This window comes from Ursus arctos, unplaced genomic scaffold (genome assembly GCF_023065955.2).
Source record: "Ursus arctos isolate Adak ecotype North America unplaced genomic scaffold, UrsArc2.0 scaffold_30, whole genome shotgun sequence".
In the NCBI taxonomy this organism is placed as follows: Eukaryota; Metazoa; Chordata; class Mammalia; order Carnivora; family Ursidae; genus Ursus; species Ursus arctos.
Window position 1 is genome coordinate 22760911 of NW_026622986.1, and position 15748 is coordinate 22776658.

Below are 15748 nucleotides of genomic sequence, written 5' to 3' on the forward strand. Positions count from 1 at the left end.
CTGAAGCTATCTAAAATTCACCCGTGAAGAAACAGACACAAAAGCTCAGTGACTTGCCCAAGATTACACACTAATTAGACAAAGGTCTTGATTAGATCCCAGACCTTCTGCTGATTTACCCAACAGTATTTTTCTCACTACAGAGAGCTCTATACTAAGCTCTATAAAATAGCTGGTGGATAAAATTGATATAATTTCAGTGTTCAAGGACTTAGAATCTATAAGAACTAGGAACTTCCAATGTCATAAGTGAGTAAAATGGCATGCCTCTCACTTACTTTCAAAAAGCTGGGAAATTAGTGTCTTTGTCACTGAAACCATCCATGACCTGTGGTTTAACCCCACAGAATACGTGGCGTCCGTACTTCTGGACCATGACCAATCAACTAGGCACGTATTGCATGGAGCACTGGGTGTTACACGCAGACAACGAATCATGGAACGCTACATCAAAAACTAATGATGCACTGCATGGTGACTAACATAATAAAAAAACTACATATGTTTAAGGTGTAGAACATGTTCTGATAGACATATGTGCAGTGCAACGATCGCTATGTTCAAGCTACTGAGCATATCCATCTATAGGATCCGTCTATTCATCCAGCTGCACAGTCCCTCTATTCCATAGTCACCGTGTGTGACTACTGTGTGTGCGCGTGCGTGTGTGTGTGCGTGTGTGTGGTGGTAGCACTAGACATCCACTCTCTTAGCAAATTTCCAGTACACAATACAGTGTTATTAACTGTAGTCAGCATGTCATACACTAGATCTCTAGAACTCATACACCCTATGTTACTCCGACTTCGTACCCTTTGACCAACATCTCCCCTTTGCCCCACCTTCCCCACCTCTGGTCACCACGGTTCTAATTTCTGCTTCTATGAATTTGACTGTTTCAGATTATATGTATGTGTGTTTAAGTGTTTTACTCTCTTTTTTGGTAAGAATCTACATTCCTGTTTATTACGTGTGCATTTTATTAATTTCCATTATTTTTATAAGCAAGGTTGTACTTCCACTTCGTAAATATATAAAAGCACAATTTCAAAGTTATTTTCACCCAGAACTTTAAGATAGTCTTTAGTGATGCTAAAAACAGCTGATTCATGAGACAAAATTCAGTTATAGTTTTTAGTGTCATGGCATATAAGAAAAAGCAGTCTGTGTGATTATATTAAAAATAGCCATACTGTGTGCATTTTACTGAGTCAGTAGTAATGATTTATATATAATTTCATAGTCTATAACTCCTATGTATATTTTTTTAAATTCACAAAATCCTTTCCAGCTTTCCCAGCATTTATCAGTGATCAAGGAATCATCCGTGAGCATTAATCACCATTAGACTTCAGTATTAAAGATTTTATTTATTTATTTGACAGAGACAGCCAGCAAGAGAGGGAAGACAAGCAGGGGGAGTGGGAGAGGTAGAAGCAGGCTCCTAGCAGAGGAGCCCGATGGGGCTCGATCCCAGAATGCCAGGATCACGCCCTGAGCCGAAGGCAGACACCTAACTGCTGTGCCACCAAGGCGCCCCTAGACTTCAGTATTAAAACTGAGATTTAATTCCCATTTTTTTACCCAAATTTCTAATTTTTCAATAGCCTTTTTTTAAGACCTACATCTTCTTCTTCTTTTTTTTTTTTTTAAGATTTTATTTATTTATTTGACAGAGAGAGACAGCCAGCGAAGGAGGGAACACAAGCAGGGGGAGTGGGAGAGGAAGAAGCAGGCTCCCCGCAGAAGAGCCTGATGCAGGGCTCGATCCCAGAACGCCAGGATCATGCCCTGAGCTGAAGGCAGACGCTTAACGACTGCGCCACCCAGGCGCCCCAAGACCTACATCTTCTAAACCTTGGATTTGTGTGGATGCTATGCAGAGACTCAGAATAGGATTAAGAATATCACTTGACAGGGTGCCTGGGTAGCTCAGTTGGTTAAGCATCTGCCTTTTCTCAGGTCATGATCCCAGGGTGCTGGGATCAAGCCCCATGTAGGGCTCCCTGCTCAGCTTCTCCCTCTCCCTCTGTTCCTCCCCCCTGCTCATGATCTCTCTCTCTCTCTCATCAAATAAATGAGTAAAATCTTAAAAAAAAAAAAAAAAAAGGATAGACCTTGCCTAGTTGATTGGTCATGGTTCAGAATTTAGGACTCTACATATCCTGTGGGATTAAACCAAACTCTCCCTTCTCCGGCCAAGAGATAATTAAGTACTTTTGTGCATGAGGCTACCTAGTGTACATTCTTTGACAGCATATGTCATCTTCTCTACCCACTATGCAACAAAAGCAAGGTCCCTGCAAATGCTCCAAAATCTGGACATCGGGGGAAGAAAAAACATTTCATTAAGTAGTGTTGACCAAATTAGTAAATTGGTGGACATTTTTCCCAATATTTTTTTTTTTTTAAAAAAGTCTCCATATAATGTGAGTGACTCCAGAAGTTTAGGCCAAATGGTGGTGTGTGTGCTGGTTGGTGGTTGATATTGTCAGGCTTATGACTGTTTTGAAAATATAAACAAGCTGGTGAAATTAACTTTAGTTTAGTTATCTTAAGATAGCCAGAGCTATAAACTCTGCCAATGTAAACTGTTAGGAATTTCTGGACAAACTTAACAAAGGGAGATGGAATTTTTCAACTTGAGCCTAAGCAAGCAAATTGGGTTTTTTTCTTATGGCTTTTGAAACTTACAGTATTTATACTATTTCAGAAACTCACAGAATTACAATTTAATCAATTGGATTTTTTTTTTTTTTTTTTTTTTTTGCCTCTGCAGGGCCCTGAGGAATTAAATTTCGAGAGGTTTTTAGCAGTTTGTTAACTTGAGAACATTTTAGAGAAAATTTATCTGAAGGGACTCAGCTTTGGGTAATTGTGTTTTTACCCTAGATTTAGCCTAAGTATGTGTTCTCACATACAGGTTTTACTATTATGATTGAAATAAGTAGAAAATCCAGAAAACTAAAACAGAAAGAAGTTGTAAAACGAAATTGATTTCTATAATATAAAGGATCAGCTATGTTAGTTCTTGCCCACCATAAAATAATTCAGCGGATATCAACTCTAGTATAAAGTCTACTCATCTGCATTCTGTTAATAAATAACCATGTTCCAGAATTAATTATGGGCATTAACATGCAATATCTACTACTGGGAAAAAAGAAACACAGAAAAGTTTATATGTGAAACCAACATATTAACATCATTTGACTCAGAAAACTTGAATCTAGATTCTTCATATTGAATATTCTTATTTCTGAGTCCTCTCTGTCTCATTCTTCATCACTATTTATGCTTTGATATTCAGGAAAATATTTATAATGTTTCTGTCTCAAACAACATGTGAAGGATGAGAAATTGAGCCTTGTTTTGCATTATATTATCAGGGCAGATTTAAACATAAAAAGAGACCCAAAACCTGTGTGTATGTTACCCAGAGATTTTTTTTTAAATTGTGCTTAAATATTAGACATTTTGGATAATATGAAACCTAGTATATATATCCTTTTTTGAAGTGCCTTTACATAGTAATTCAGATCTCATCCAAACCACCAACATGACCCATACAGAATAGATTTTACTGAAAACCTCATTATTAGTAGTAGTAATATTTGTTCATCATTATTTTTTTGATTACTAGACCACACAGGCTCGTTGATCTATATATATTCTCTTAGACAGGTACCCAACCTATTACACAACTACATATCAGAAAGTCAATGAAAAATATCTTTACTAATAAAATATTTTGAAACTTTAAAGTTAGATTGGGCACATTCAAAACCAGGATTTGGCTAATTAATTTTGAAACAGTCCAATAGCATCCATAGCCTACTACAATGGTTTTTCAGGGATTTTTTTTTTTTTTTTTTGCTTTGTGGTCCATAATAAGAAATAAATTTGACATTGCAACCTGGCACACACACATAGAACTGAAACAAAAGTTTCATGGAAAAATATTTATCCTCATGTAATGTATTCATTCTATTTTCCGTTCTTTTCTATTTCATTTTTTAAAATTGCTTGTCAAGACCCATTGAATTGATTTCACAATCCACTAATGTGCTGCAAACCAAGATTTAAAAACATCAGCCTAAACAATAATATATACTGTGGCTCTTAAGTAGTATTGCTATAATAAAATAATATTGACACTAAGTGCAAAGTATTCTATAAAGCACATTGTACCAATTAAATCCAAGACAGTTATTGTCTTCCAACCTTATGCGAAACACAATTATAAATTAAAAACAAATGTCTTTCTCTGTTTTTATGGCATTTAGAACATTTTAGAAGACTTACACTTAAATATCTAGGGAAATATATTTCTAACAAAATGAATCAATGCTGTCATAATACTCTGAGAATCCAAAGGTTCCGCGGATGTGCTAGGCTCTCACAATGATGGGTCGAGTAATTTTCCATTTCTAGAACTCCGTGTTGGCAGTGAGAAATGTAGAGAGCAAACCGAGTCAGTCCCGCATCGTGTTTGCACCCTTGGGGACCAATTATCCGGCTTGTTCCTTCTTTATAGAAGGAGAAAATGGCCCCGCTCCATCTCTACAGTAGAGACCAGTGATTTCAGACATCTTTGAAATACAAGGTAGCAACACACACAATTAGGTGTTTAACAAATGCTTCTTCATGCTGGCAATAATTATAACAGAAAGAGAAGCAACCAGGCTCCCATGAGGGAAGGCCAGGGGCTAAAACAGCTCTAGTCCTTGCTCTCCTCCGATCCTGGAGCACAGCAGGATGGCAAGGAATGGGACTTTTTTTTTTTTAAATCAAGTTACTTGTAACATTTTTAAGAAAATGTTTTACCTAAGCATTGCAATCCAACTTAAGTTCTGGAATTTGAGATCAAAATAATGTCCATTCCTATTTACCCATCCCCCTACCTACTTCCAGGAATGCACTTGTCACGGTGAGCCCAGGTGGTGGATGGAAGTGTTGCATCACTATATTGTACACCTGAAACTAACAAAGCACTGTACGTTACCAATATTGGAATTAAAATAAATTTTTTTTTAATTTTAATTCTTTTTATTATATAAAGTTAGTCACCATACAGTACATCCCTGGTTTCTGATGTAAAGTTCGATGATTCATTAGTTGCGTATAACACCCAGTGCACCATGCAATACGTGCCCTCCTTACTACCCATCACCAGGTATCCCATTCCCCCACCCCCCTCCCCTCTGAAGCCCTCAGTTTGTTTCTCAGAGTCCATAGTCTCTCATGCTTCACTCCTCCTTCTGATTACCCCCCCTTTCTTTATCCCTTTCTTCTCCTATCGATCTCCTAGTTCTTATGTTCCATAGATGACAGAAATCATATGATAACTGTCTTTCTCTGCTTGACTTATTTCACTTAGCATTATCTCCTCCAGTGCTGTCCATGTTGCAGCAAATGTTGAGAACTCGTTCTTTCTGATAGCTGAGTAACATTCCATTGTATATATGGACCACAACTTCTTAATCCAGTCATCTGTTGAAGGGCATCTCGGCTCCTTCCACGATTTAGCTATTGTGGACAATGCTGCTATGAACATTGGGGTGCATATGGCCCTTCTCTCCACTACGTCTGTATCTTTGGGGTAAACACCCAGTAGTGCAATGGCTGGGTCATAGGGTAGCTCAATTTTTAACTTTTTAAGGGACCTCCACATTGTTTTCCAGAGTGGCTGTACCAACTTGCATTCCCACCAACAATGTAGGAGGGATCCCCTTTCTCCACATCCTCTCCAGCAATTGTTGTTTCTTGCCTTGTCAATTTTTACCATTCTAACTGGTGTAAGGTGGTATCTCAGTGTGGTTTTGATTTGAATTCCCCTGATGGCTAATGATTTTTAACGTTTTTTCATGTGTCTGTTAGCCATTTGTATGTCATCATTGAAAAAGTGTCTGTTCATATCTTCTGCCCATTTTATGATTTATTTGTTTCTCACGTATTGAGTTTGAGAAGTTCTTTGTAGATCTTGGATACCAGTCTTTTATCTGTAGCGTCATTTGCAAATATCTTCTCCCATTCCGTGGGCTGCTTCTTAGTTTTTTTGACTGTTTCCTTGGCTGTGCAGAAGCTTTTTATCTTGATGAAGTCCCACAAGTTCATTTTTTTCTTTTGTTTCTCTTGCCTTTGGAGATGTGTCATGAAAAAGGTTGCTTTGGCCAATGTCATAGAGGTTGCTGCCTATGTTCTCCTCTAGGATTTTGATGGATTCCTGTCTCACATCGAGGTGTTTCATCCATTTGGAGTTTATCTTTGTGTATGGTGTGAGAGAGTGGTCAAGTTTCATTCTTTTGCATGTAGCTGTCCAATTTTCCCAGCACCATTTATTGAAGAGACTGTCTTTTTTCCACCAGATGTTTTTTCCTGCTTTATCAAAGATTAGTTGCCCAAAGAGCCAAGGGTCCATTTCTGGGTTCTCTGTTCTGTTCCATTGGTCTGTGTGTCTGTTTTTGTGCCAGTACCATGCTGTCTTTGTGATCACAGCTTTGTAGTACAGCTCGAAATCCGGCATTGTGATGCCCCCAGCTTTGTTTTTCCTTTTCAACAGTTCCTTGGCGATTTGGGGCCTTTTCTGGTTCCATACAAATTTAAGGACTATTTGTTCCAGTTCTTTGAAAAATGTCATCGGTATTTTGATCGGGATAGCATTGAAAGTGTAGATTGCTCTGGGTAGCATGGACATGTTTAAAAAAGAAAAGAAAAAAAAATAGCCCTTCCTCAGGTCTATCTATAACCACCCCTCACTTCCTTCTTACAAATTGCCCAAGTAACACTCAAAGTGTTTCTAGCTAGAAACCATGGGTTAGGTCTTCTGCTGTGGGAGACAAGGAAGAAGCTATCCTAGAAGTAGCTGGCAGCCCCAGACCATCCCAAAGTCACATTTCACCGTGTTTCTGGTCCTACAAGATAGGAGACGGAGAAGGGGGATGCATTTTCCCTTTTTAACAAGGATTCTTTCTGTTTACATTGCTATGATGTAAAAATATTGTGTATTCTCTTCAATACCTGGGCCAGTGCCTTTATAATACCTATCATGTATTAAATATTATAGTATGACCTGTGTGTATGCGTGTGCATGCACATTTGGAAAGAAAGAGATGCAGAGAGAGACAGAGATGGAGACAGACACCGAGGGAGCTCTTCAGTGATGTATACAATTAAGTGGCCTATTTCTACATTCACATTTTTTAGGTAACGTAACTTATTTAATAGGAAACAGCTGGTTACTAAAAGGGCCAGGTTTTAAATCTAGATCAGTATAACGTCAAAACTCATGCTTTTCTCATATCGTCTAGACTCAGCTTACTCTTCCAATTATCTTTTTTTTTTTGTAGGTTATATTTTTTTAGAGCAGTTTGGGTTTACGGGAAAATTGAGCAGGAACTGCGGAGAGTTCACATACATTCCCTCTCCCCTCCACCCTCAGTTTCTACTACACTAATATCTTGCGTTGGTGTGGTACATTTGTTCCAATCGACCCAACCATATTGATACGTTATTAACTAAAGCGCACAGCTTATATTAGGGTTCACTCTGTTACACATTCTGTGCACTTTTCCAAATGCATAATGTCAGGTATCCACGTACAGTGTCATGCAGAATACTTTCATTGCCCTAAAAATGCCCCGTACTCCATCTATTCATCCCTCTCCCCTCCCTTCACTCCTGCCAACTACTGATCTTTTTCGTTCTGTCTTTTCCAGAACGTTATAAACTTGGAATCCTTCAGTCTGTAGCCTTTTGAGACTAGCTCCTGTCACTTAGCAAAATGGGCTTAAAGTTCCTCTGTGTCATTTTGTGGCATATTCGTTCATTTCTTTTTTTATCGCTGAGTAATATTCTGTTATATGTGCTGGCACAGTTTATTTACCCCTTCATCTATGGAAGGGGATCTCAGTTGCTCTCTAATGACATATGATATTGAGAATCTTTTTATATGCTTATTTGCTATCTGTAAATCTTCTTTGATGAGGTGTCTGTTCACATCTTTTGCCCAGTTTTTAATTGGGTTGTTTTCCTATTGTTTCTATTACATATTATATACATTTAACATTGATTATATGTAACAACAATAATATATGTTATATAATATATAATAGTATACTTTATATGTTTACTGTTATGTATTATTATTATTGCTATTTCATATTATTAAGTTTTAAGAATTCTTCTTTGTATAGTTTGCTTTTCCAATTAAAATCATTGACATCCCTCTAGCACAGAGCCCACCTTGACCACTCACTGATCCTGACTCTACTCAGAGACACTTGCTTTGGGCTCAGAGTGCTGCCACCTGGCAAGCCTGCCTCCAGAACTACCTGTAAGAATCCCACGCAGGTGCAATGCCATCTCTCAAAGTTCCAGCTCTCTCTCCTGTCTGGGATCTCTAGGATTCAGTTTGAATTATTCGTATGCTTTTTTTCACTCTGCCTGTGTGTAGGTACATGAGTAGCAATTTGACCTTGCTCGTACATTCATTAGGAACAGGGTTGACCTAATAGTCGTTGTATTCCTTGAATCACTTATCATGGTGTCTTAAATACAGTTGTTACACAGAATGTCTCTGGAATCATACGGGGAAATGGAGAAGAGATGACCACTACAGGGAAGGCAAGAAGTTGAAGAGAGAGGCTGGTCAGAGTGTTGTTGGAGTGTCTTGCAGATGTCTCAGACCTTAAAGGGGGTTTTGTGTTCGCAGTAACTGTCCCACCTCATCCCTGCCTTTTAGATGAATGGTAATATTTTTAGTTTAGTTGGCAAGTTTCTGCATGTTACCTAATCTATATAGGCATAAAAGTCAAGTGTACATTTCTATTTACACCTGAGGTCACTCTATGGACTGTTGCATCTCCCAAGATTGGGGTGTCTGCAGAGGTCATTAGTATTGATCAAATTATGAATTTTGGTTGATGTGACTTTTTCCAAAATTTCTAAAATAAAAATGATACATGCACACATTTTTAAGAACCCAAATAGCTTAGAAGGCTCTGTTCTATTCCTCTTTGTGCCCATTGGCTCTGGGAAGGAAACACCTTTACCCACTTGGGTTTTGTTCTCCTGGTGGTTATATCTTAATCTCTAAATAATTTTGGATAGGCATTTGTTTCTTGAATTTTTTTCAACCTTAAAAATTATCTACTAGTTTCCTGCTATAATACCTACATTTATAAAGACTAACTATCAAGTCTTATTTAAGAGGAAAACTTTGTTTTCTGTCTTTCTAGGCAGTCCTACAACCCTCTCTGACCTCTGTTTTATTTAAGTGAAGGTAACAAGAGGACAGAAGAAGGCAAAATTTGTTTTAAACCTTATTCCTGCAAGAAAACTTTGTAATTTAAGTGGATAATTCTGTTGTAGACAAACTCTAATCCACTTTGAGAAAACCCTTTTTTAGATCTTTTTTGCTATGTTTTACTTGTATAGCTACATTTTCTGGAAATGCACTAAGAGGCTTTTGAAAAGGATGAAGTATCTGTGGTTTTCTTAAAGCAGTCATTGTAACACGGTTTTAAAGTTCAGCATACGGGAGCCCAGGTGGCTCAGTCAGTTAAGCATCCAGCTCTTGGTTTCAGCTCAGGTCATGATATCAAGGTGGTGAGATCAAGCCCCATGTCAGGCTCCCCACTCCCTGTTTCGCCTCTCCCTTTCCCTATGCCCCTCCTCCCACTTGCATATGCTCTCTCAAATAAATAAACCTTTTTTTTTTTTTTTTTTTAAGTTCAGGGGCGCCTGAGTGGCTCTGTTGGTAAAGTGTCTGCCTTCCGCTCAGGTCATGGTCCCAGGGTCCTGGGATCAAGCCCCATGTGGGGCTCCCTATTCAGCGGGGAGCTCACTTCTCCTTCCCCCACTTCCCCTGCTTGTGAGCTCTCTCTCTCTCAAATAAATAAAATCTTAAAAAAAAAAAAGTTCGGTGTAATAACTCTTATGTTCTTAAAACATTCTATCCCAGAGACATAGCAAATCAATGAAAGAAATACGATGATTGTAAAATGTACCCTGGGAAAGGAAAAATAGCAATGGAAATGTACTAATCGAGTTGATTAAAAGTATACCCCAAAGAATCTCAGGTCTGCCAGTGCTCTGACCTCTCTCTTTGCTCCCTACAGAATGGATGACGTATTGATTGGGGCACCTCTCTTTATGGAACGCGAATTTGAGAGCAGCCCCAGAGAAGTAGGGCAAGTTTACCTGTATTTGCAAGTGAGCGCGCTTGTCTTCAGTGACCCACAGATCCTTGTAGGCACCGAGGTTTTCGGGAGATTCGGTAGTGCCGTGGCACACTTAGGAGACCTGAACCAAGATGGATACAATGGTAATTGATACCAATACATGGAAATCGTTTATTTGTTATAATTCATGTTATCGTTACATGAAGGAAACAATGACATCTTAAAAGTATTTCCAGTGGTGTGTGTGGTATGGTTACTATTATTGGTTTTTAATAAATTATCAGAAACCTCAAGGCAGTTTAAAGTTTATGTACGTGTCATGTAACAGCTCTGAATAAAGGCAGAGATTACTTTTTAAAGTGATATTTGGATTTAGGGACTCAAAGAAAACTAGAGAACCTTCTGTTATGTATAGAGTCAAGACAAACAAATACATGTTGACATATGGACAAGTATATTGCCTTGTGATTAACCCACATAGACTATGCATAGGTCATGCTGAATTTTATTTGGTTTGTAAACTTTAGCTTAAAGGCAACTTCAGTGTTTGCAGTAAAGTAGTGTTAAATTCTTAGTTTAGGATTAGGATTCTTAAATTCTTAGTTTAGGATTAGGATTCTTTAAGCTAAGAATTTATGAATGCCTTGCAAGTACCTTCTCAGAAAAACATGCAAGCTCACACAAAGCTTTGCATACATGTTCAGGACCTTTAAATTAAGAAGCAAGGAATAGTGGGTTTCTTAAAGTTGAAGGGAGTAATAGGAATTTGCTCCAACAAAATAGACTAGGGAGTCTTTGCCTCAGTTCAGTATTCATTAGTACCTTTGGCAAGGGGTATTGTACTTTTATGTTTTCTTTGGAAAAAAAAAAAAAAGACATCCCAGAAATGTATAGTTAGTAATTTTTAAAGTGCCATAAAACACAAATACATATTAAAAGTTCACGGTTCCAGGAAAATAATAAAAAAGAGACAAATTCATCTTTAACTGATATGCTGCTTGCAGAAATTGCCCTATCCCTGAGCACCAAGTGAAATAAATAATGCTACATTATCTATCAAGTTATCTCTTCTACTATATTTTCCTCTGTTTGTCTTTTTTCTCATACCCTTCATGATATTTTTGAAAGCTAAGAGAAATATTTTTAATGACATAAAGGGGGTTTTGCCTCTCTGAGCCTCACTGTTTTGGAGTATAAAGTGGGCAAAATAATTCCAAACTGAGAGGAAACATGGGATAATCGTGGACTTAGAGGAGGTGATGTCACACGATGATATCTTTAATTTCCACCACGATTAGAGATTTGGGATATTTATCCTTACCTGTTAAATGAAGCTGGAATTACGATCCTTATTATGTAGTCAAAATCAGTTCACGATTTACTTAATCTTACTAGACTTACTTAGGAGCAAAGAGAACTAAACGAGAAAGTGAGGACACGTAACTGTCCTCCACTGGGGCGAGTGATGATGTTTTTGTGTTCTTGGTGCTCTTTTTTATGTAAAACTCGGACTTTGTGTGTATTGTTTAGAACAGTCCTGAAGAACACAATGAGTGGACGTTAATTTTCATTGAGTGCTATATTTAAGTGGGAGTCAGGTGATAGGGTTCTTTCTAGGTTCTCAATGTCTTCTACTGTAAAATGCGTCCTGCCTCCCTCATGGGACGACGTAATCCTTACATTATATAATCTTTGTGCAAGAGATTATTTTTTTCTTTTGACAAGAAACTTGTAAGTACCTTGCAAATGTGCCTCCCCTGTTTTGTAGAGCCTAGTGATGTGACCCAGCCCGCCCTGTTGCTCGCTAAGCTCCCACTCTCTGCCTGCTCTTCCAATGGGCCCAGCTCTTTCCACCTTTGGACCCTGGCACACCAGTTCCTTCTGCCTGGAGTGCTCTTCCCTCTGATTTCACACAGTTGGTTCCATCTTGTCCCCAGCTTTCAGTTTCAACACGAGCCTTAGCAACACCCTATCCGATCACCAAATCTAGAAATAACCACCATTATCCATTACATTAATATTTTTGATTCTTCTGCATAGAATGTGTCACTTCCCATCTTTTCTTGATTGTCCCTCCATTCAAATTGTCTATTACCTGCACTAGAATATAAACTTTCTAAAAGCAGTATCTGGTTAACTGTCATACCCCCTGTATCCAACATATAGCAAGCAGTCACTCGATAAATATTTGCTGGATAGATAAAAGACAACAGATAATTTATGGTTGCTGCAGTATTATGAAATTTTCCTGGAAAACTTAATGAGCCCTTTCGATTCTAGGATACGGCTCTTCTATTGCACTTATTTTTATCTCTAAAACCTTCTTCTTTACTTAAATATATGTTCATGTGTCCCCATTTGCAGACATTGCCATTGGCTCACCCTTTGCAGGCAAGGATCAAAGAGGCCAAGTGCTCATTTACAACGGGAACAAGGATGGCTTAAACACCAAGCCTTCCCAAATTCTGCAGGGAGTGTGGGCCTCACAGACCATCCCTTCGGGCTTCGGCTTTACTCTAAGAGGAGACTCAGACATAGACAAGAATGATTACCCAGGTAAGGGTTTCTTTCCTCTCCCGCCAGAGAGCCCACTTCCTAGAAAGAAGCCCATTCTCAGGATGAGTGCATCACGTGTAAGCTTTTCCCTCCTAAAGGCGAAGGCCCAGCTTAACCATGGATGGCCCAGGGCTTTTGCGCCTGATTCCTGAGTGATTTTCACAAGCATTTAAAGGCAGATAAAATAAACCCTCCCTTTCCCACCAGGAGATGATGTTAGAAAGGCAAGATGGGGGGCGCCTGGGTGGCACAGCGGTTGAGCGTCTGCCTTCGGCTCAGGGCGTGGTCCCGGCGTTATGGGATCGAGCCCCACGTCAGGCTCTTCCGCTATGAGCCTGCTTCTTCCTCTCCTACTCCCCCTGCTTGTGTTCCCTCTCTCACTGGCTGTCTCTATCTCTGTCAAATAAATAAATAAAATCTTTAAAAAAAAAAAAAAAAGAAAGGCAAGATGGCTTTTGAAAAGTCATACTGGACGTATGACTTGTCAACTTTGCAGGCAAAGTTTTTATTTGAAACCCCTCAGTGAGGTCTTCTCCATTGATAAAGACCGCTTGCCTCAAAGCCAGCTAGAGCAACTTATTTCAACTCTGTCATTCTCACACTATTCATTAACTCATAAACTTCAACATTTCTGTCTTAAAGCTCCTGTTTTTGGAAGCGTAAATATTTTCTCGCCATACTTTAGGTCTTTCAAAATAGATTGAATATTTCAAAGTGAAGCAAAAGCAACTGGTTCATAATAAAGATTGCAAACTCTTCTTTATTACTTAATTAATATTGAGGTCTCGTGGAAATTAGATAACAACGAGATAATTCATGTTTTGTGTGTGCTGTAGGAAAACACGGTTTTTCTTAAAGGATTGTTTCAGTAATCCCAGGGTTTTTAGCAGAGAACATTAGACTTCTTGGTTTTATGGTTCAATTTTCACTTTGATGTTAGTTATTTTAAGATGGTTTCAATAAAAACTTAGAAATCACTAATAATTAACTGACAGCTTTAACTATTTATTGAAACCTTGTCTCTTTCCACCACCCTTCCCCTAATTGGGTATTTTCCATATGTAGAGTTTTTTTCTGGTTTGAGGCAACATTCCAATAAACTGACTGCCTAAATATACATCACTAATTTCATCCTTCCGCTTTTTCCTCCCCTCTGGGATTAGGCAAAAAGGATACTGCAACATATTCTCATATATTTGCCAGAAGTCTTTCACGGCACTAACATGGATGTTGTAGTGGGTTCAAAGCAGATTTAGTATTATATTGTATACAAATACCTTCCACATTTTCAAGAGCATCTACTTAAGTTTATTTTCTTAGGTTATATTATACTGATCCAATCAATGAGGTTAGTGGGTTTTATTTGGGGGGGGAGGGGTGTCATTCATAATATATTCTATTTTAAAGAATCCTCCCTTATGTGATTTTTTCCTGAAATACATCTGGATGATTCATGAAATTTAACTCTTGGGTTGTAACTTTAGATAAACAGCTATTTTGGAAAGTTATTGCCAGTCATTATGCTTGTCATATTCTCACCTTCGTACCAGGGAACTTGACAGACAGGATGGCTGGACCTTCCTCCAGGTAAAGGAGATCAGGGATGTATCGATCACACAGGCAGTTCATCAACTTCTTTTGAAGTCTCCTAAATAAAAGCCAGGAACGAAACATGAAACAACTTTTTTTTCTCGAGGAATATTCCTTCTGGGGGAGGGCGGAGGATTGACAGGGTGGAGGAGCAGGAGAAGGACAGGGAAGAGAAAAGCTAAGTAGGTAAATGTGGGTAATTAGTCACCTCTTACTTATGTCTTTTATCCCTTTTAACAATCAGAAAAAGTCATTTGAGGTCATTCGTTAACTTTATCTACTGAGGCTGATTCAATTTATACTAACCAATGAAGTTCAAGCAGTCTATCCATCTGTCTGTTAAGTGAATGATCTTTACTAAGGCAGGACCAATAATGCCACTAATTGAATTCTTATCCCTCAAGATCGTCTTGAGGCGTTCAGTGTATGGCTGTACCTCTGAGTAGACTGGGGTTCTGGTTCTAATTCTGCCTCTCAAATGGAAATATAGATGTCTGGTGATTCATGACCCTATAACATTTCTCTTGATCCTCGTCTTTTCACAAAAGGATACCACTCAAAGAAGCCTCTTTATAGTGACACCAAGTCCCCAGGGACTTATGCAGAGGAAAACCACCTAACAGACGGGTAACTATATTCTGTTCACTAGAACAGTGGATTTGAAATTCACAGGCGTAATTCAGGAATTAGACACGTAACTTTCCTCATTATTCTGTAAAGAAATTCCACTTGGCTTGTCTCAAGCCCCATTTCCATTAAGGGGAAAATCTTAATCTCCCTATTTCAGATTCAGACTTAATCTCAGTTGAGTAAATGTTCATTTAGATTCAGAACCCTCCCCTTCCTCCCTCTTTGGCCGCTCTTTAAAGGAATGAGTAGCAAAGGGCGTGCCTGTTGTCCAGGGTTTGACAGAGAGGCATGTACCCCAAATGTGTCATCTGTTTTTACAAGCTTCTGCCTGAAGGATAACTCAGTCTCCCCTTTGATGTGTGCTCGCACTTCTTTGATTAATCCAATGGCCTATGTAGTGGCCAACTGCTCAAAGGTCCCATGTGTCCTGGATCCTCATTCAATTTGGCCTCTTCAGGTCCACTCTCAGCATGTGCTTCTATGCCATGGTTAGGACTCAAGATACTTGCAGGTTGGGTTTTCAGGTCTCTGAAATGTTTTTATCCCGCTAGATTATTCCTTTAGCCATTGCTAATTTTCTACCAAGGCGTTTTATTACTCTAGCCCTAATGGGGTTGCAGTATTCTTAGGTTTTGCCTGGGAAACAGCAGTCTTTTTTTTTTTCTCCCTTACCCAAAGGTTATTGGGTGGCATGCTTTCCAAACTCTATAGTTCATTTTATAAACTCTATGTCCTAGTCCCCCGTGGTCTGTCTTGTGATTTTTCCAAACCAGTTCTTCCTGGAACTG

At 38.7% G+C, this 15748-nt stretch overlaps 1 protein-coding gene across 2 annotated transcripts in view; it reads left to right on the forward strand.

Annotated features, from left to right (window-relative positions):
* The window catches only part of ITGA8 (integrin subunit alpha 8), a 172566-nt gene that overhangs the window by 55084 nt on the left and 101734 nt on the right, over positions 1–15748 (forward strand). For both annotated transcript variants that reach the window (XM_026479018.4, XM_026479019.4), the window contains exons 12-13: positions 10122–10327; positions 12549–12740. In XM_026479018.4, coding sequence (XP_026334803.2) covers positions 10122–10327; positions 12549–12740 — 398 coding nt within the window. The remainder of the gene's footprint in view (positions 1–10121; positions 10328–12548; positions 12741–15748) is intronic.